This window comes from Ascaphus truei, chromosome 1, assembly GCF_040206685.1.
Source record: "Ascaphus truei isolate aAscTru1 chromosome 1, aAscTru1.hap1, whole genome shotgun sequence".
Lineage (NCBI taxonomy): Eukaryota > Metazoa > Chordata > Amphibia > Anura > Ascaphidae > Ascaphus > Ascaphus truei.
The window spans coordinates 257,649,270-257,671,853 of NC_134483.1; the positions used below are offsets into that span (position 1 = coordinate 257,649,270).

The 22,584-nt window shown below is 43.8% G+C and overlaps 1 protein-coding gene across 5 annotated transcripts in view; it reads right to left on the bottom strand.

Moving 5' to 3' along the window:
- The window catches only part of LOC142496631 (phospholipid-transporting ATPase ABCA1-like), a 1,672,602-nt gene that overhangs the window by 368,891 nt on the left and 1,281,127 nt on the right, over nucleotides 1–22,584 (bottom strand). For all 5 annotated transcript variants that reach the window (XM_075603302.1, XM_075603295.1, XM_075603331.1 and 2 more), the window contains one exon: nucleotides 15,890–16,056. In XM_075603302.1, the coding sequence (XP_075459417.1) occupies nucleotides 15,890–16,056 (167 nt within the window). The remainder of the gene's footprint in view (nucleotides 1–15,889; nucleotides 16,057–22,584) is intronic.

The window sequence follows — 22,584 nt, forward strand, 5'->3', positions numbered from 1 at the left end:
CCTGGCAGTCCTTGCCGGTAGCTGCGTGTATCTCACGATGCTCCGGTGTCAGCGCGGTGATGTCACCGCTTCCGCTTCCACACAGGTAGCTGAATGTGTAAACAGGCCGGCGTCTCCTTAGGCTCCTCCCTACGTGTTTTGTGATGGGGGGCGTCACTTCCTCAGGGGATTGTGGAGTCTATACAATCCCTTGTACTTAAATAGTCCCATATTAACCCGTTGTTAACTGGAGCGCTTAGGAGTCAGACCAAAGGTGAAATATACTACTGACAACAATGGCAGTGGTGGGGTTAAAATCACCCTTCATTAGATCCCAAGCTTAAAGAAACATGACATAATCAATTGGATGTTGACATAGTGAACTAACCAACAATAGAACCCAATTCAAAAGAGTACATGGTTATATTTTCTGGAACATAAAATGCAGATGAAACTAAGTTAAAAAATACAGATGAAACTGAGTTAAAAAATGCAGATGAAACTAAGTTAAAAAAAAATGCAGATGAAACTAAGTAAAAAAATGCAGATGAAACAAAGTCAAAAAAGGCCAACATGTGGACAAAACAGGGAGTTCCTAGAGGAAAGATGCCAGATCAAAATCTATGTTGAGTCCTTTGGGGGAGAGGGTTTTTAAAGTATAGATCCAGAAGGCCTCTTGTTGCGAGACCCTCTGTAATCTATCGCCCCCTCTGACACCAACTATTGGGCAATCTATACCAGTACAAATGAGCCCTTCAGGGGACATGTTGTGATGGATTTTGAAATGGTTTGAAACACTATGTGTTACAAGGCCTTTTTTAATGTTGTACACGTGTTCTGCAAACCTCCTTTTCAGTGGTCTCCCTGTTCTGCCCACATATTGTAACCCATATGGGCATTCCAACATATAGAAACAAAAATCGGATTTACACGTGATAAATGTTTTGATATCATACTCTTTTCCAGTGACGTTGGATTTAAACCTCTTAGCCTTGTGTCCAAAACTGCACCCAACACTTTCTAGACCTCACTTTATATATAGTCGACAACACTATACAGTACACACCAAAACGTACTATAAGGAAGTGACTGCAAATTCATATGTATTAGCATCTAGCCACCATCACTCAAAATGGATTCAGAACATTCCCAAGGGACAGGCTCTGAGAATAAGGAGGAACTGTTCACAACCTGAGGTTTATGAAGAACAGAGTAAAGATCTGAGTCTGAAGTTTGAGGATAGAAAATATAACAAAAAACTTGTTAAAAATGCCATAGAACAGGCTAGTAAAATGGATAGGACCACTTTAATTCAACCAAAGAAAAAAACCAGTGTGGATAAGGAAGGGGTCTTTCTCCCATTTATTACCCAATATAATGGGATGTCTCAAGACATTTCCAAGGTGCTAAATAAGCACTGGGGGATCCTACAGAGAGATCCCATCCTCAATACTTTTTTACCAAATAGACCTCAGATTGTATACAAAAAAGCCCGAAATCTAAAATCACAGATAGCACCTAGTTGCCCCAAGAAGATTTCAGGAAAGGGTCAAACCATGTGGCTGGGGGATCTAAAAGGGTATCATCCATGTAAAAAATGTGTTGGGTGCAGTTTTGGACACAAGGCTAAGAGGTTTAAATCCAACGTCACTGGAAAAGAGTATGATATCAAAACATTTATCACGTGTAAATCCGATTTTTGTGTCTATATGTTGGAATGCCCATGTGGGTTACAATATGTGGGCAGAACAGGGAGACCACTGAAAAGGAGGTTTGCAGAACACGTGTACAACATTAAAAAAGGCCTTGTAACACATAGTGTTTCAAACCATTTCAAAATCCATCACAACATTTCCCCTGAAGGGCTCATTTGTACTAGTATAGATTGCCCAATAGTTGGTGTCAGAGGGGGCGATAGATTACAGAGGGTCTCGCAACAAGAGGCCTTCTGGATCTATACTTTAAAAACCCTCTCCCCCAAAGGACTCAACATAGATTTTGATCTGGCATCTTTCCTCGAGGAACTCCCTGTTTTGTCCACATGTTGGCCTTTTTTGACTTTGTTTCATCTGTATTTTTTAACTTAGTTTCATCTGCATTTTATGTGCCAGAAAATATAACCATGTACTCTTTTGAATTGGGTTCTATTGTTGGTTAGTTCACTATGTCAACATCCAATTGATTATGTCATGTTTCTTTAAGCTTGGGATCTAATGAAGGGTGATTTTAACCCCACCACTGCCATTGTTGTCAGTAGTATATTTCACCTTTGGTCTGACTCCTAAGCGCTCCAGTTAACAACGGGTTAATATGGGACTATTTAAGTACAAGGGATTGTATAGACTCCCCATCCCCTGAGGAAGTGACGCCCCCCATCACAAAACACGTAGGGAGGAGCCTAAGGAGACGCCGGCCTGTTTACACATTCAGCTACCTGTGTGGAAGCGGAAGCGGTGACATCACCGCGCTGACACCGGAGCATCGTGAGATACACGCAGCTACCGGCAAGGACTGCCAGGGACTGGTGTTTGCTGCTGGACAGCCGGGTCGGGCGCTCCTATTGTTTTTAAAACTCACTGTGTCTGTGAGTATATGTCTGTTTGTGCATTGGAGGTATTAAAAGGTTTATAGGTATTGCGCAATCCTCTGCCTCCTTTTTTATCCCTGGTTGGAGTTGCATATACAGGAATATGGGAGTGGACACAGATGACAACACCTGGAGAAAAAGATTTTATCTGAGCCTATCCGAAGACAGCACACCTCGTGGGGTTCGTGTTGTGCCTGATAACGCTGGGACTTGGAAAAACACAGATTCTCTGCACTGCATGCTGCCTGCTTTGCATCTAGTAAGTAGGCACGGGTTGAAGCTGTATATGGGGGAATTCATTTGATGAAACAATACTGCGCAATGTTTTGTCTATGGTTTTTATCATACACCACAGGATAACAGTCTGCAGCAAAAAAAGAAAAAAACTCCTCCTGTTTTTCTTCACCAATCTTGGGAACTAAGTTCATTTACCATTGAAAACATCTGGTGGCTTTTCTGGCCCAAAGACTGCATCTGCAGAATCAGTGTATCTGATCCTTACAATGTCTGCATCTGAGTAGCACAATAATTCTGATATGTTGGCAAAGATATCTGAAGCGTCCACAAATTCTTCCATGTCATTAACAGTTCTAATAGGGTGAAGTCCAGCAATATCCAGTTATCAAATGAAGAGACTGCCCATGGATCAGTCGGCAGGTATAGTTAAATAGGGTGCTTATTACATAAAAAATGTAAGTAAAAGCAGATACTAGCACTCCTGTAAAATCACAATAGGGTCTGGTGCTAAGGTCATAAAATAACATTAAACATACTTTACCACCAATGCAGATGGGCATCTTTCTCAAGGGGGGTGTGCAAAGAATCAGAGACAATGAAAACTATATATATATATATATATAGAAAAAGAAAAAAGGTAGCGCCAATAAATTAACAAAGGTCTATGTAGTTAGCAAAAAATGATACAAGTTACCCTAAATGATAAAACATTGATAATATAATATTACATACTAGAATAAACAATTACAGATAAAATAAATGGCATATCAAATTAAAATTAAAGTCCAATGTCCAAACCCTAGGGTGAGTCCTGATAGGTATCAACAGGACAATGTACAGGATCCAAGGGTCCACGGCAGCTCTCACATGGAAAAAACAATTCCACAGCAGAATCTATGAGAAAAACAAAACAGAGAGCGCACGCCCCATAGTGTAACACTGTAACATTTAATGTAGGGAAATATGGGTGGGGGTATTAAAAACACTAACAATGTGCAAGTTAAAATAAACTATAGCTCCATGTGCTCCCCGGCCGTAAAGGATGCACACAGCGTGATGACGTAGTGTCGTAAGGGACGTACCTTACGACACTACGTCATCACACTGTGTGCATCCTTTACGGCCGGGGAGCACATGGAGCTATAGTGAGGCTTACTCTGCTATCTTACCGATTTGGAGGATTTCAAGTGGCACCAGAGGAAAAGCGCTGTTTGGGAACTTGATTCCAGCTGATCTTGGACTCTCTACCTGTTGATGACTGTACCAGCCTTGGTGGTGATTATTAATCACATATTGCTATATTTTAACTTGCACATTGTGAGTGTTTTTAATCCCCCCATCCATATTTCCCTACATTAAATGTTACAGTGTTACACTATGGGGCGTGCGCTCTCTGTTTTGTTTTTCTCATATATATATATATATATATATATAGTTTTCACAAAAAGGGCATAAGTTGCTTCCCAGTCTGCTAAGAGCATGCACCGAGGTGACACCTAAGCTGCTTAGCATACCGGGCCCAACCTCTTATCTGGAGACAGTAAGTCCGGGGTTTGGCTATCAAGTGTTAATAGCCCATACTTTGCACCGGCATCTGGTACTTGACAATATCCCGGCCACCCTAACACCTAGGGTCTATGAGACTTTTCAACTCCGGACTTCTCTAGACACGTGGGTACCAACTTAGCAGGGTTCCCATTGAAGTATGGAGATGAAAAATCCCTCATCTCATCCACCCTTAACACATTGACACATTCATGTATTCATTGCCGGGATGGCAGGGAAGGGTTCCTGCTTTACATTTTAAAACATACTGTAACCCATTTTATTTTTATATGTACCTTCTGTATGTATGGGTGATATAAAACCAATATGTATGTGAATGTTATATGCTTCACTAACTGTATACCAAAAATTAGAGCGCTAGCTCCTTCCTAACCAAAGTGAGTGGCTTAATTGAATAAGCTCTGTGATGTGGTTTGTGGTTGGATTCTTGGCATACAATGTATCACTGCTTGCCGGTCTCGGTAATCGCAAAGCACTCCAGCACTTGACCTTAATTGGCTAACGAGACTGCAGGATACATTGTATCATTCCGGGCACTTCAGTTAGACTGTAGACCACTTATCCACTTAACTTTGTGGTTAAGACTTTCTCTGAAGAGTCTGTGGTTTAGGAAGTACTTCAGAACTTCAAGGGAGCCGCTGACCACAGACACACTTATTCAATTGACGCTTGGTTCAGCACTAGAAGCTCCCCCTTGTGTTGCGAATACAATTTGCACATTCTACATTCATTCATAGGATTGCAGCTAGTTCTGAGCTGCAAAATGGAGCCAACACAGTTAATGTATAGGGGAAACATGGCATTGAGGTGAGCAACAATTAATCCCTTCACCCCCAACAAGGTTTAGGGGTAACCAGCCAGGTCTGAGACCTCTATTATTGGCCTGGTTAACCACTTCACCGCCACCCCCCCAGCTCAGACCTTGTGGGTTGAGTGACCGTGCACACCAGAGAATGCATTCTTGACAAGCCATCTGCATTTCCTTGTTTACTGCCTGCCCTGTGTTCAACTAAGAACTTGTAGGGTTGTAGACTAAGAAACCAGCGGGTCACTCTGCTCTTTTTCTCCCTATACTGACTCATCAAGGTTAGGGGTGTGTGGTCTGTCACGAGCCTGAATTTTCTGCCTAACAGGTAGTACTTAAGACGGTCTACTGTCCACTTTATAGCAAGACACTATTTTTCCACTATGGAATAGTATGTTTCCTGTGGGTTAAGTTTTCTGCTTAGGAACAAAATAGGATGTTCTTCTCTTGTGAGAGGACCGCACCAAGCCCTACCTCAGACGCATCGGTTTGCAAAACAAATTCTTTTGAAAAATCAGGCGTTACCAAGACTGGTTGGACACATATGGCTGCTTTCAGTTTCCTGAATGCTTGTTCTATTTCTGGGGACCATTTTACCATTACTGGAGCTTTTGCTTTTGTCAAATCAGTTAATGAACATGCAAGGGTAGCAAAGTTAGAGATACATCTCCAGTAATATCCAATTAGGCCTAGGAAAGTTCTCAATTGTTTCTTATTGACTGGCTGGGGCCAATTCCGTATGGCTCCAATTTTAGCAGTTTGAGGTTTCACTAACCCTCAACCAATGGAATATCCCAAATATTTGGCTTCCTCTAAGCCAATCGTACACTTACTTGGGATAGCCGTTAACCCAGCAGAGTGAATTGAGTTTAGTATTACTTGTACTTTCGGAAGGTGGGATTCCCAATCTTCCGTATTATTACCACATCATCTAGATATGCAGCTGCATATAATGTACTTATGTGGCCTTAATATTCTGTCCATCATTCTTTGAAGCCCCATGTAGACCAAACGGCAATACTTTGTATTGGAAAAGGCCTAGAAAAGGCAGTCTTTTCCTTTGCTTGCTCTGTGAGTGGAACCTGCCAATAACCCTTTGTTAGATCTAGTGTGGTGAGGTAACGGGCATTTCCGAGCCTTTCCACTACATAGTTACATAGTTACATAGTAGATGAGGCTGAAAAAAGACGTACGTCCATCAAGTTCAACCTATGCTAAATTTAGACAACAGATACTTTATTCTATATCTATACTTACTTATTGATCCAGAGGAAGGCAAACAAAAAACCCCATTAAGGGGAAAAATTAACTCCTTCTTGACTCCAAGAATTGGCAATCGGATTAATCTCTGGATCAACATCCTTCCCATGTATACTTATGTGGTATATCCCTGTATACCTTTCCCATCTAAAAAGATGTCCAACCTTTTTTTGAACAAATCTATTGTATCTGCCATCACAGTCTCCATGGGTAATGAATTCCACATTTTAACGGCCCTTACTGTAAATAACCCTTTCCTTTGTTGCTGGTGAAATTTCCTTTCCTCCAACCTTAAGGGATGGCCCCGAGTCCTTTGTACTGCCCGTGGGATGAATAGTTCTTTTGAAAGCTTCTTGTATTGTCCCTGAATATATTTGTATATAGTTATCATATCCCCTCTTCGATGCCTCTTTTCTAATGTAAATAAATCTAATTTAGCTAATCCTCTCCTCATAAGTTAGAATGTCCATCCCCTTTATTCATTTGGTGGCTCTTCTCTGCACTCTCTCTAGTTCCATAATGTATTTTCTTAGGATTGGTGCCCAAAATTGTATTCCATATTCAAGGTGTGGTCTTACTAATGCTTTGTAAAGGGGCATAATTATGTTTACTTCCCTTCCATCCATTGCCCATTTGATGCAAGATAAGATCTTGTTTGCCTTTGCAGCTACTGCATGACATTGGGCACTATTGCTAAGCCTGCTGTCTACAAGCAATCCTAAATCCACTAGCTCATCAACCCTTGGCATGGGGTAGGAATCAAATTTTGAAATGACATTCAGCTTGTGATAGTCATTACAAAACCTTATAGTACCATCCGGTTATGGTACAAGCACGATAGTGCTGTTCCAGTCACTTTGTGACTCCTCAATCACCCCATGATCTAGCATTTTCTTAACCTCTGCTCTGATTGACTCTCTATGAGCTTCAGGTATTCTACAAGGCTTAAGACTGACCATTTTTCCTGGCTCGGTTATAATGTCATGTTTAATAACCCTAGTCCTTCCTGGAAGTGCGGAGAACACATCTTTGTTTAATTTGACACATTCTTTTACCTCCCGTGCCAGGTTTTCCTTAATGGGGAAGGCAGCGGTTTCCACAGTAACTAGAACCTCCCTTTCTTTCCAGGGCTTAAGTAAGTTCACATGGTATATTTGTTCAGGCTTTCGTCTGCCTGGCTGTCTCACTTTATAATTTACCTCTCCCATTTTTTCAATAACTTCATACGGCTCATGCCATTTTGCCAGAAATGTATTCTCTACTCTGGGAATTAAAACTAGTATTCTGTATCCAGGTTTAAACACACAGATCCTAGCATTCTTATTATAGCTATTTCTCTGATCATGTTGGGCCTTCTCCATATGTTCCCTCACTATAGGCATAATGGCTGCCATATTTTCCTGCATCTGGGTTATGTGCTCAATTACACTGCGATGTGGTGTAGTCTCTTGTTTCCATGTTTCCTTAGCTATGTCAAGTAACCCCCTAGGGTGCCTGCCATATAGCAATTCAAATGGTGAGAATCCAGGAGATGCTTGGGGCACTTCTTTAATAGCAAACATTAAATAAGGTAACAAAAAGTCCCAGTTGTTTCCATCCTTATAAATCACTTTTCACAGCATTGCCTTTAGGGTTTTATTGAACCGCTCCACCAAACCATCAGTTTGTGGGTGATACACAGAGGTTTTTAGCTGCTTTATGTGGAGAAGTTTGCATAACTCCTTGGTTACCCGAGACATTAATGGAGTACCCTAATCTGTTAGGATCTCCTTGGGAATCCCCACCTGGCTAAACATCCTCATTAACTCTTTAGCAATAGATTTTGCGGAGGTTGTGTGTAGAGGAATTAGCAGAAATGAAGAGTACAAAGTGATTGTACTCCGAAGAAAATTCACTTAAATGCACACCACTAATTAAGATATAACCTTTATTTAAAGCTGCAGTTTAGTCAATATCCTGCATGTGTGTTTTTTTAAATAAATGAGTTCTGTAGTAAGAAAAAATACTTTTAGCATTTTCTGTTTTTAAAAAAACAACTTTGAAAGACCAATTTTCTTGTATTCTATTTTAACAGCCATTTGCTAAGGCACTGCCCCTTCATGTCCTGTTACAAGCCCTGGCACACCCCTTTGTCAGCCCTGCCCTCCCTCTAGCACATGTCAGTGCAGGATTGCTCATGAATATTCATGAGCTTCCACTGACAGACAAGCAGATTATAAACAAATCCCAGCTTTTAATATGTCACCAAATTTTGACCTATCAATACATGGAGAACGAATTGACCTGCAGCTATACAGTTCTTTAGATAATTAGAGATTGCACATATGAAACTATTAAAGTAAAAAAATAAATGTAAAAAAAAAAAAAAAAAAAAAAGACTGAACTGCAGCTTTAATTACTTAAAACATATATTACCGAGTGTATATAACGATGTTTAAAAAGAAATTAAATCAAATAACAAATGCACCAAAGTCTCATCACCTACTGTAGGTCAATATAGTTACTCTTACTGAATGATAGTAGTAAGGTAATGGGAACTAATGGTGCAATCAGCCAGGGTGAAAACCCACAGGATCTACATATAGCACAGATGGTACATTAACAGTGTTGACAGTGGAAATGAATTGGTAGAAGTGGCGTCTTTAAATTATTGAATCGCCACCAGATAGTGCTATGTAAACTATGTGCTATCCAGACTGTACTAACATGAGTAGTAAACAGACATGTGTTATTTTAATGTAGTCATGCTTAGCAATATGATCCACAGTAGGGCTAAGCACCATTAGCACTCCTTACACAGCATTAAGTGCACATATAGTGTAATAGCAGCACGAGTGCATCAAGGAGCACGATGTGAACCTATAATATTGCTGAGTGGAGAGCAGATGCACTACCCTCACTGTCTAGAGAACACTTTAATAATAGCCAGATGGCATATATAATCTATAAGTTAGATCCTTTGACTGAAAAGCACTGTATTGAAACAGCTCCATGAAGGAGACTGATAAGATTGCGTGCCCAACGCACGTTTCCCTCCGGCTACGGAGCTTCATCAGGGCCATTTTGAAGTGGAGGGTAAGTGGAGCGTATTTATACCCTCCTGTCTCCATAGAAACGCTAGATACACAAACCACCATTGCGAATGCGCATAGAAGCGCATGCGAGATCAAACAAAAACATTAGATCACATTGCAAGAACCCGCATACTCTGTACTATGATTACCTTAAGGGACAGCTAGTAACCACTGCCGAGCGGAATGTAATGTCCAGCGACAGCTGCTGTACAGAGCTGATCCAATGACGCTACTAAACATCATCATTAACTCTTTAGCAATAGATTTTGCGGAGGTTGTGTGTAGAGGAATTGCCTCACGGAAATGGGTAGCATAGTCTAATATCACCAATATGCACTGATGCCCCCTGGATGACTTCACTAAAGGGCCAACAAAATCCATAGCAATGCGTTTAAATTGGATTTGAAATCACTGGTAGCAGTACAAACGGGCTACGGTAAACTGAAAAAGGGGCAGTAAGCTGACATTCAGGACACGATGAACAATAATCTATTATTTCTGCCATTACCCCATGCCAATAAAATCTCCTGAGAATATGCTCTTTCGTCTTTTCAACCCCTAGGTGTCTACCTAGAACATGGCTATGTGCGAGATTTAACACAGTGCGCTGATAAGCTTTTGGCACTAACAACTGTTTTGTTATAACAGACTGCTTTTCCTCAATGCTATATAAAAGATCGTTATCCACCTCAAAATAAGGATAAGAAAAGGGTCTGTCTGGATTAGTAGGGGTCCCATTCCTTACCAAACTAGTATTTAGGGCTACTGACAAAGTGGGATCAGACCACTGGGCACTCTTGAGGTTACCTGGACTGACCTCTAAATCATTAAGTTCAATATCTGGTTCAGGATTATTAGATGGTCCAGCATCATTTTGTTCTGGTTTGTCACCCACTAGTGTTTTCATAGGCCTTGACTGTTTATTTCAGACCCATTTGTGCTATCTAGTTTGTCTCCCAAAATATCAGCAAACGGGAAATCATCATTACATTCACTTGACAAACGAGTGGCAAGTTTTTCAGCAGCTGGCCATAAATTAAAAAAAATGGGGAAAATCTCTACCAATAATCATGTCATGGGCTAATTTTGGTACCAGACCAACTCGACAACTTATAGAGCCACATTGTGTCTCAACTTGTATTTCAGCAGTGGGGTACTTATCAATATCCCCAATGTACACAGGAAATATCAATCTTTTGGGTGTCATCTACATGAATACCATTTACCAAATATTGGTCTATGAGGGTAACCATACTCCCTGAATCTAGTAATGCCTGAACCCTTTTCCCTTCTACCTGCACGGAACACCAAGGGTGACTATTCAAACAGCCATTTTATTTGCACACAGACTGAGCATACAGTGAATAATCATCCCTATTATCACTACCCACATTACATTCCATTGGTTCAACCATTTCGGGACAGTCCTTTGCCATATGTCCAAACTCTCGACATTAAAAACATTTCACAGCATAGGTTATTCCCGCTTAACAAAGTTCTTTTCTCTTGTGGTTATGTCCCTGGGGTTATAAAACCCAATCTGCTCATCAAAATTCCCCCTTTTCCCTGGAACAGTATTTCCAGTTTTACTGGGGCTCTGCATCTTCCGGTTCTGAGGCTGCCCTTTGATATAGGGTTCAAGCCATTCTTCTGCTGAAACGTACCGTTCTACCAATGCAACTAGCTGGTCAGCTGTTTTGGGATCACTGTGACAGACCCAGCAACGAAGGGCAACAGGTAAGCCTCTCAGAAATCGGTCCATCACTAGTTAATCCACAATGTGGCTGGCTGCGTTGATTTCTGGTTGTAACCACTTTCTGGCAAGATGTATTAAGTCAAACATCTGTGATCTTGTGGCTTTATCCAGTTTGTAGGTCCAGGAGTGAAACCTCTGGGCACGGACAGCCGTTGTCACCCCTAGGTGTGCCAGGATCTCTGTTTTCAGCTTGCTGTAATCACTGGCTTGAGCCAGTTCCAAATCATAGTATGCTTTCTGGGGCTCCCCACTCAGAAACGGTGCTAGCAGGCTTGCCCGGTCAGCCACAGGCCATCCTTCCCTTTAAGCAGTCCGCTTAAACGCCATCAGGTAGGCCTCTACATCCTCTGCAGCCACCATCTTTTGCAGGTAGTTACATACTCTAACCACCTTAGGATGTGCTTCAGCAGGAACACCCTGGTAAGGAACTCAAATAGGCCCTGGATCTCCTGATGTATTGCATGGACGGCATTTTGCTACTCCTCTCTGGGCAATTGATGAGCTTCAGCCTGGGCAAATGCAGCTTGCTTAATCAAAACATTTGTGTTTTCCTTTAAGGCCAGCACCAGTTGCTGCAATGCTTTCTTGCTGTGTGGCATTAGTCTCAATAACCCTTCTGTTGGTTTCTTGATTTACAGATGTGGATTGGATCAGTACGTTGATCATTTCCTCCATTCTCCAGCAGTCTCTTTTGCACCTTACAGGCTTGTCAGTGTGATAACCACATTAAACTCCACCATATGTGACAAAAGTACCCTTTTGCTATGTACCTTTCATCCAGGGATCACCACTTTCACACAGCCTTCCAGGAAGAGGAGAAAGTCTTCTGACACAGAGGTGAAAATAAAGCTTTGGCCTGTTTATTTTGCCATTAAGATGTTACAGCAGATAACATCAATAAATCAAAACAAAAGTCCTTGCTCCACACAAAACACAGCTCTCTTAGTACAAGCTTCTCTGAAAACAAATTGATCTTCCGTACTCTGCTCACAGGCAGGTTTTAACAGCTGCTCCTCTTAATTAGCAGTTGCAGCTATGTGAGACCAGGGAGAGCTAGAAGTCCCGGTCTGGATTCTACCTGGTAAATCTCTAAAACATGGAGTGGAGCACTGGTCCACCCTACTCTCCAAGTGTTCCGCCCCAGGGACCCAATAGGAGGCGCAATAATCTAAAAAATTATACACTGCATCTCCCTGGGGCTTAATTATAGCTGAAACCCTGCAATAATTGAGGGGCAATATATACACCCTCCTCTACCATCCCCTTATATCTGTACTATATATATATATATATATAATATATATATATATATATATAGCAACTGTAAATATTACTGTATGTTCATTTGCATGTCTTAGACAGGTCTGCAACCCTGTCTTTCCCCATTGTCACCCAGCATACAGCGCTTCCACTGCAGCAAGGGATTCTGGGAAATGACATGCAAATGTCATATATATATAATATATATATATATCCTCCTTATCCATTCAGTTGAGAACGACTCTCGGCCACTCTATGGATCAATGTTCTCCATGTCTTCCGATCTCTCACGGCTTCTTTCAATTCTGTTATTTTCAGTCCAGTATCTTTCTTGATGGTATCTATCCAGCAAGTTATTGGGCGGCCTCTTCCTCTTTTGCCACCAGTCATTCCAAGCATGATGTCCTTCTCAAGCGACTTGCTTCGCATGATGGGACCAAACTAGGAGAGCTTTTGCTTTGTTATCTTGGCCTCTAGTGAGATTTTTGGTTTGATCCGTTCCAGAACTGCTTGGTTTGTTATTATGGCTGTCTACGAAATGCGTAGCAGACGTCACCAGCACCACAGTTCAAAAGCATCGATCTTTCGCCTGTCTGCCTTTCTCAGAGTCCAGGTTTCGCAGCCATATGTTGCTATTGGGGAAATGATTGCACTGGCCAATCTGCATTTGGTTGCCAGGCTGATGTATTTACTCTTCCAGATGTTGTTCATAATGACCATCGCATTTCTTCCAAGTGTCAGCCATCTCTTGATCTCAGGGGTGCAGTTGCCATCATAATCAATTTTGGAGGAGAGAAGAGAGAGAGAACGGAGAGAGAGAGAGACTGTGTGTATGATACAACAAGATAGAGAATAGTAAGAACAAATATACAGTAAATTACTGATTTACTCTCAGTGTTGTTTTTCCACTTCACACAATATTTCTTATTTCCCTGGCTGAGTGCTGCTGTTTTGCTGTGGAAGGCAGTTGTACTAATAGAATAGCAGTGGTTGCTGGCCTAAGTGGTCTGGGCTCTCTACTGGCACACTAGTAGAGAATGAGACAATGGTAAGTAAGGTAAGCTTCCTTAATTTAATTAAAATTATTGTTTTAAAATTATTATTACAGGCGGGCCTCGGTTATCCACCGGAATCCGTCCCACAAACCGCCGTCAGAATGCAGATTCAATGTTAATCTGTTAATGTGAGCGTCGATTAATCGGTTCTGACGTTGGATAATAATGCGTTCAGTGGAAGGCATTATACAGTGCTGGATAATTCGGCCGACAGATAACAGACCATTTGACACCCTGTACTATTAATAATAAACTGCTATAAAATTTACACCATAAACACGGAGACAGTACAGGAGAAGGGCCCAGGCCACTGATGCCAGGCACAGACCCCATGGAGTGGACTGGACACACAAAGGCCGGGGTAAGTCCAGTAAGTCACATAGTTAATGGTTAAGCTACAAAATGTATTAAGTAATTAATGTATAAATGTTTGACCTATTGTACTACAGTATAGCAGCAGCCCTAACCAACCCCAAGCCCAACCCTACCAATAATACAATGGCTTAGACTTGAGGCTGCCCACTATTTATATACTCCACCCATAATAAATCTGTTTGTGGATTCGGATTTCTTCATACAGTACATTTATCCCATTTTTTCTACCCACTGAGATCTGTACTTGCAACACATTCTCAGTAAATAAACTCTTCATTTTTACATGACGAAAAAGACTGCTGTGATTCCAGTTATTCATGCTACAGGACAGAACCAAAGAACCTAAAGTACTGTACAAAATATTGGGTCATGCAGTGTGTGCTCCCTAGGCATCCACAGGGGAAAAGTGCAATTTTTACAAGACAAGATGTTTTAGTGAGCGTCTAAAAAATCAATACGAACTATTACAGTGATATATCACTTTCAATATGGACATCAAGGAGAAAATCAGTGTTTAATGCAAAATATGCATGGAAACTAAATAAAATATTTAAAGTGTTTGTAGGCATTAAGGAAATTATTTTGTTTGTTGCATGTGCATAAGTCAGTGCAACAATACTGTATTTTGTATAAAATGTATCTCATTGAATTCCTCTTTTAAAGAGGGAAAGATGATTTAGTTTCCATTTACTGTTTTACTAATGTTATACAATTAGTTCATGCATTGAAGAAAACAATCTACAAAAGGAAACAGGATTAAATATACTGTACTTACACTGGCGACACACTTTATCCTTACCTGGCTGGAGCCGCAAGCCGGGAGGTGTCCCGGCTTGCTCGTTTATTTCCCTCGGCGTGCCGCGCGTCATCAATGCGCGGTCACGCTTCATCGGGAGCGTGCGCGCATGGCGCGCATGCCCAGGGCTCCCCGAGGGAGCCCTGGTGTCCCGCGATGTGGGGGATTGCGGTGGGGGGCTCCGGGGGACCCGGCGGACCCGGAGAGGGGAGGGGGAAGCCCTGATCGGAGGACCGATCCTCCGAGGCTCTGGCGCGCGCCCGGGACATCTTGGCGCGCGCCCGGTTTCTGTCGCGGCCGAGACCGGGCAAAGGTAAGAATAAACTTGGCCGCGACAGTAATACAATTTATGCTGGTTGTCACATACAAATGCTACACTAGGATTCTAATAATATATATGAATATGAAACTCTTTCTGAACAGTGATTACTATGATGTCATATAACATATTTTACAAGTAAGCTTTTTATTCTGTTAAAGCGACAGTACTTACAGGTTTCTATGATGGTCCAAGAGAGTTCAGTGTTCATGTCCCTACTTACTGCAGCTTTTTTTTTCTTGATGATTAAAATTACTACAAATATTTAATTCATCATACTGTAACATAAAACTCATAATTGATCAAAATACAAACCTGTTGACCATTACATAAAATTCATCATATAAAAAGTAAACCTTCATTGAAAATAATGATATCATTGTTTTTCATGTTTTTTTTTTCTTCAGAATAATGGCAATATCACACAATAGACAATTTTATTGAAAACCACAGCAGGCCACATTAAACTTGAATTTTAATATGTTTCCTTCCTTGGTCACAAGTGGTTTCATATTGGCAGATGGACACTGATGCATTGCAAACAAAAACATTAATGAAACTTGATATAACAGGTTTTAGATATCAGCAAATGCTTCCCAGATGTATTATTTGGGATGTGAACCAATATAAATTTAGAAAACAAACAGCAATTTGTCTTGAACGATTATCAGCTTTAAAAAAGCAAACAATTCTCTTTACTTGTTTAAAAATATTTAATCAGAAAGAAAAAACAACAATATTTAGAATGTATTCTAAGTTCTAGACAATTTCCAAACATGGAAATTAAGTACGCTTTTAAGAGTGAGATTGAAGTACTTACGTGGAGCTTGACATTTGTTCTCGGGTTAGATTTAAAGGGTGATTATATGTAGTTATCCCATAGTCTCTTGCATCCTTTCCCGTTTGTAAATTGCCACGTAGAATGGCATTATTTGCCACATTAATGAAGGAAGGAATGGCATGCCAACCTTGGTTATAAAACCAAACCTATAAAGATAAAAATACAATGTCATTTTTTTGGCAGCAAAAATGAAACCAACAATGTGTTTCAGCTGTGCTGAAAACATAATTTTAGCAAACTACTTTTCCGGATATGCAGTTATGGATTGAAAATTGATCGGTTATAGTTTCAACCCTAGACATTGCATAAGACAACATTTGAAAAAGAGATCTCATTGGTTGATATTGAAATTATAATGTCATCCTAAAGCAAATTAATATTGACTTTTCCCAGCCTTTATGTTATGGAGAATACAATGGATTGTCATATTTTCTCCACTAAACAGGTTTGAAGAATTTCAGTGTGGTACAGCTAATTCAATTTAGTATTGACTACTGCTTTAAAATGATTCTTATTATTCGTAGATGGAATTTTTTTAGGCAGGCAACTCAGTGTCAGAAAATTGCAATTGGGATATTATCAAATCAGTATAATCATATCATAATCACAAACAATGTATAATGATATTTTTTTTTATTGACAACTGCCGTATAGATAGAAGTAGTGTTGTTGTTTTTTGTTCATTCTATATATTGTACTATACACATACAGTTCAATATAAGAATAAAGGGGCATATGTGACTTAAATATTCTTTATATAAATCTCTTTTCAAATAGTTATCTCAGAGACTTTTATAAAAATGAAGAAAAAAAATCTTAAGGCAAAAACATAAAAAAGATTTTTTCATTCTTGGGTGCTAATATTGCTATTGTAAAACAGCCAATTTCTGCTGACAAATAAGATATTTACTGGTACAGTACCACTATCACTAGTAAAATAAATTGAAAGACCATGTCAATGTGACAGAATAATACATTATTGACACATCTATTATATTGGTTAATATTTATTTTTATTATTTAGTCCCCACAGGAAATATTATTGAATATAAACATTTTGTGAATGGCTCATACCTAATTGAGGACTCTGGTCCATATTTGCTAAGAAGTGCTATTCCAAAAGACACCTTCCGGAACCAGAAGATACCCTATGCCCCATAAATGTGAATACTGTAGGCTATAATGTGTCTTATGGCCCCTGAAGGTGTCATATGGCCAAGAATGTTGTACAGGTGTCAAAAGCACAATACAAGGGCAGATTTATAAAAAACAAAATTCACACAAAGAATAACATATTATAAGATTTTCCAAATCTTTTATATCAGTGTAGCGGTCATGTAAAATGGCTACAGTCATCTCTCCTGCTGACAGTAAGGCCTGGTAAGTTGTGGGCATGCCAGCAGTAATTATGGAGGTTTGCCCTCACACCCTGGTGGGGTGCCCTGTGTATGGATGGGAGTGGTCACATGCTCTGACTCCATGGTTAGTGATGTCAGAGGTGTGTCAGCTTCCAGAGTGTATATAAGGCACAGCACTGAGTCTAAAGTTAGTTCTGCGAGAGTTCTAGTACAAGTTCTGCCAGAGTTCTATTCAGTCATGAGTTAAGTACAAGTTCTAGCCGATGGTTATGTTATAGTAACTGACGAGGAGACTGTGTCCAGGGACCTGGCACAGGGCAGAGATCCCTGCGGGGATAGGGAATCCCTATTTAAAGGAGAACTACACCTTTTAAAGGGAGGCACAGACTGAACATGAGTGGCTAGATATCTACTGCGAGGGGCAGCTAGCCCACTCAGGCAATAAAGATGTTCTCAATCAGAAACCCTCTCGTGTACATGTGTGGAGTGAATGTACAGAGAGGAGCACCACGGAGGAGTTCCTCAACAGGATCATCCCCATGCGGACGCAGGGACCCTGATGAGGTGGAGGCGCTGCACTGGAACTAGGTGAGACTCAGCACACTACCTCAGCTGCCTGTCTGGACGGGTCCTCCCCACACACCATCATGCGGGAGACTCAGGAGTCCTGTTGCCAACAGGTGCACCACCAGACACTATCACACTGTAATGGGGACCGGTTAGACCACAGGGGCCAATGTGAGATTGGGTGGGTCAGGCCGGTTCACAAAAACCGTTACATTTGGAGGCGAGCTGCTGAGATCAGATCTGTCATCAGGACAGGCTCTAGCTAGGCACACTGGGAAACAGGGAGAGAGTTTGCTGCCACTCTGTGCTGCGTAGGGACGGACCTAGGGGTGGTCAGGGGGCTGACCGGATATTGTCAGTTCGCAGGGACAACCTAGGGGCCTGAAAGAAGTGAGGGGTCTGGAGCCGGGCTATAGCTGACCGAGTCACTTTGAGGCAGTGCTAGTTGGTAGGACGCCAGAAGGGATAGACTGTTAACGTGGTCAGGAATCCTGGAGAGGGTCTGCGCTAGGCTGACCAAGAGAGGTAGACGCCCCAAGTACTGCATGGCAGAGCCAGAGTACTCTAGCCCATTCCAGACACTTACCACAGGGAGCACAGACTGGGAGGAAGGAGTTACAGCAGACACTGAGAGAGTGAGCCTAGCCAGAGGTAGTGCAACATGAGTCCAGCCTAGATCAGGTACACATGTGGTGGTGCATCTGAGCAATCTTTATTGTACTGGTGTGGAGGCTGCCCCGCAGAGCGGAGCCCCATGTACGATAACTGTTACGAGAGAATGGAGGATCCGCGTGGTGCGGAGAACACAAAATGGCGACCAGAGGCTGATGGGGAAGGCACCCGTGGCGTGCGCCCCACTGAAGAGCAAACTGTCGCCGAGTTATCTTTAACCAATCTGCTCTGGAGTGGAGCGAAGGCCGTGGCTGCCCCGTTTTTATCCTGTCTGGGACACCGAGGGGCCACCCTTGAAGAGTGTGAGGAAATTGTGATAATTGGGGGAGAACCCCGCGAGGAGAGCAAACAAACTGACTTTTTGGGCTTAAAAGCCAACCAAAATGGCGGTTCCCGCTTGCTAGGGAAACCGCATGGGACAGTCGCAGAGAAAATGGCTGATACAGAACTTGCAAAGAGCTGGCCGGGAATGGCGCGAACAGCAGAGCCCCGCCCTGATGGGGGGCAAGGCGCGAAAGCTATGGCTGCGCCTTCATGGACAGTGACTCACTCGGCCCCTGTGCTGAGTCAACCGCTTAGTCTATGGGACCCTCCCCTGATTTCCACCAGGGGGAGTGACTTTCAACTATGGCCTGTGGGAATGCACCCACTGGGCCCAGGGACTGATATCCAGACGGCGCCACTACAAGAAGTAGTTCCGGCCGCGGAGGTAACGTGCAAAAAGGAGGGATATTTTGCACGAAAAGCAGCAGCTAGGAGAAGGCGGGAACTAGCCGCCGCCCAAGAATCCCACTCTGATGAGGAAATTGGCGCGAAAACGCAGACCGCGCCCACCAGGACTGAGAAAGGCGCGGCCTTAATTAAGGGGCATGATATTCCCCTGTGGGATCCGCCCATAATTGCAACCCCTGGGGGCGGGTTCCAGCTATGTCAGCGGAAGGAGGAGCCGAAGCAGGAAGTGGCTGGCCCAGAAGCTTCTACCGGTCAGTTGCGAGGAACCACTGACCTGGAGAGACCCACACTGAAAGTGGTCCCCACAAAAAGAATGGCCTGCCCCTCCGCTGTGGGAACTATGGTCTCCACCCAGCCCTACTCAGTACCCGGCGGGCTACTAGTAGTAAGGGTGGCTAACACCGAGACGGTGGTCGGGCTCTGCCTACAATGCGGGCTGCCCGGAGGCACTGTCAACACGGCGGCACGTTGCCCACATTGCGGGACATTATATTTGTGGCCCATGCCCACATTTATACCTTTTCAACCTGCTGACCCCCCCGGGGGATACGGCTAAGCGCTCTGCCGAGTCCCCTGGCGCACTGTGGCTCAACCGTGCGAGTCCCGGAGAAAGGGGACTGGAGTCGACCAAGTCGGCTGGGTCAGTAGCGACCGAGGCGGTCGGGTCACTCCCCGACCGCGCAGAGACAAGACTTTCGCCACGCTCGGTGACCCCGAGATCCGGGAAGGGAGATTACTCAGATGAGGACCTCCGTGAACTAGCGGTGGCGAAATCGGGATCCAAGAGGGACCTAGGACGGATGACACCCTGTGGGGTGAGTGGCCGTCTGGAAAACAGGGCGTCCCCCGCAGATCGGCGAGCCGAGAGACGGAGTCCCGCCGTCCAAGGACTGCGCGGCGACGGGAGAGAGACGCCAACGCCCCTGCGGACTGGTAAGAGAAGCAGCCCCATCAGAGAAACGGCATCACTTCCGGTGAAGACGACGGCGGAGCTTCCGGATGTCGTCATCGAAGAAGAGATCCCGAATGGGGATCCGACCCGAGATGGCGGCGTTTCCGGTTCCGGGGAGGACATCACTTCCGGTGGCGACAGCGGAACCGCTGGGAACGATGCAGCGACGCTTCGGCGATCGGGGGAAGGCCCCCGATCACCTCCAAGGCCCAGGAGTTGGATGGGCGATCCGAGGACTGAGGAGGGTGAGATATCCTCATTGGACCAGTCTACGGACAGCCAGGAACGGGTCGTAACCCTGTGGGGTCCTATCGCTCGCCCTTATGCCCCATTCCCTGGCCTAGATAAAGCCCCTGCCCCTGTCACCTGTTCCACGGGATCCCCACCTAGCCTGGAACTTATGGACATACCTTTGGGGGGGGAGGAGAGACGGACTGGGGAAAGACAGCGCAGTGGCGCTACGGAGGGCGATTCTCGGGGAGGGGGAGAGTTGAGAGTGGCCGCGGTAGGCCGGTGGTTGCCCCCTGCAGTTCCTGCACCGGTGAAACAGGCCCCGTGATCTTATAGGTGGTCTGTACCGCGATCTGAACGGTCGTCGGGGGTATTTTCCCTGGAAGATGATAGGGAGTCAGGGGGTCACATAAATTCAGAGAGCACCGTTGGTGGGCCCCACTATTCGAAGGGTACTCCGCATGGATGGACCGCACTCGGTTCCTCATCCGGCGACAAGATGTAGTGGATTACTGGTGGGCTGCGGGAGAGTTCACCCCTGAGCAAAGGGATAGAGAGTTGCAGGAGCGGTGGCTACAGATCGAGCATAGGGAGATAGAACCCATGGGTCCTAGCATCCTGTCAGACCCCATGGACCCTGATGAGCCCCTATCATGGGTGTTACCTGGGAGGGCCGGTAAGGCTGACCTGACCAGGATAAGTAGGGCCGAGCGAACCATAATGGCTCGTTATAAATCATCCCACGGGTTGGAGTACCCGTATGTCCCTGAGCCTCTTATGGATGAAATAGAGGAGAACAGAGGGAGGTGGCTTAGGGAGGCCATTGAAATGCATTTAGTCAGAAGAGGAAGTGCCGTGGTAGGGAAGAAGGCCGAGGAGCGGATAGAGCACTTAGTGCGCATATGGGGCATAGGAAGAAACATTTACAAACATAGGGTGACATATAGGCCCGAGAGGGGACTGCCTAGGCACTATCACGTCACGGTCCTGGACATGGGCGGTAGAGAGGTTAAGAAACCTGACCCGAGTCACTATTATTAGGGGGTACTAATGCATTACGCGGGTTCGTGGCTGCTGGTCGGGGCGGGCTTGGCGGAATGTACTGTAGACATTTTGTTCTGATATTATGGAAATTTGTATGTGAAGTTAACCTAATTATGTGTTGTATTTCAGTGCTTCCTGGAAAAGGGTATACAAATTTAGGTCCCAGCGAGGATGATGGGATTCACCAGGGGGAGAATGTATCGGTCATGTAAAATGGCTACAGTCATCTCTCCTGCTGACAGTAAGGCCTGGTAAGTTGTGGGCATGCCAGCAGTAATTATGGAGGTTTGCCCTCACACCCTGGTGGGGTGCCCTGTGTATGGATGGGAGTGGTCACATGCTCTGACTCCATGGTTAGTGATGTCAGAGGTGTGTCAGCTTCCAGAGTGTATATAAGGCACAGCACTGAGTCTAAAGTTAGTTCTGCGAGAGTTCTAGTACAAGTTCTGCCAGAGTTCTAGTACAAGTTCTGCCAGAGTTCTATTCAGTCATGAGTTAAGTACAAGTTCTAGCCGATGGTTATGTTATAGTAACTGACGAGGAGACTGTGTCCAGGGACCTGGCACAGGGCAGAGATCCCTGCGGGGATAGGGAATCCCTATTTAAAGGAGAACTACACCTTTTAAAGGGAGGCACAGACTGAACATGAGTGGCTAGATATCTACTGCGAGGGGCAGCTAGCCCACTCAGGCAATAAAGATGTTCTCAATCAGAAACCCTCTCGTGTACATGTGTGGAGTGAATGTACAGAGAGGAGCACCACGGAGGAGTTCCTCAACAGGATCATCCCCATGCGGACGCAGGGACCCTGATGAGGTGGAGGCGCTGCACTGGAACTAGGTGAGACTCAGCACACTACTTCAGCTGCCTGTCTGGACGGGTCCTCCCCACACACCATCATGCGGGAGACTCAGGAGTCCTGTTGCCAACAGGTGCACCACCAGACACTATCACACTGTAATGGGGACCGGTTAGACCACAGGGGCCAATGTGAGATTGGGTGGGTCAGGCCGGTTCACAAAAACCGTTACATCAGTATAACTATGAAGCAACAAATAATCAGGTGATCAGGACAGAAAAGAACATGCAATCTATGATTTCTCAAAAAATCATTGTGG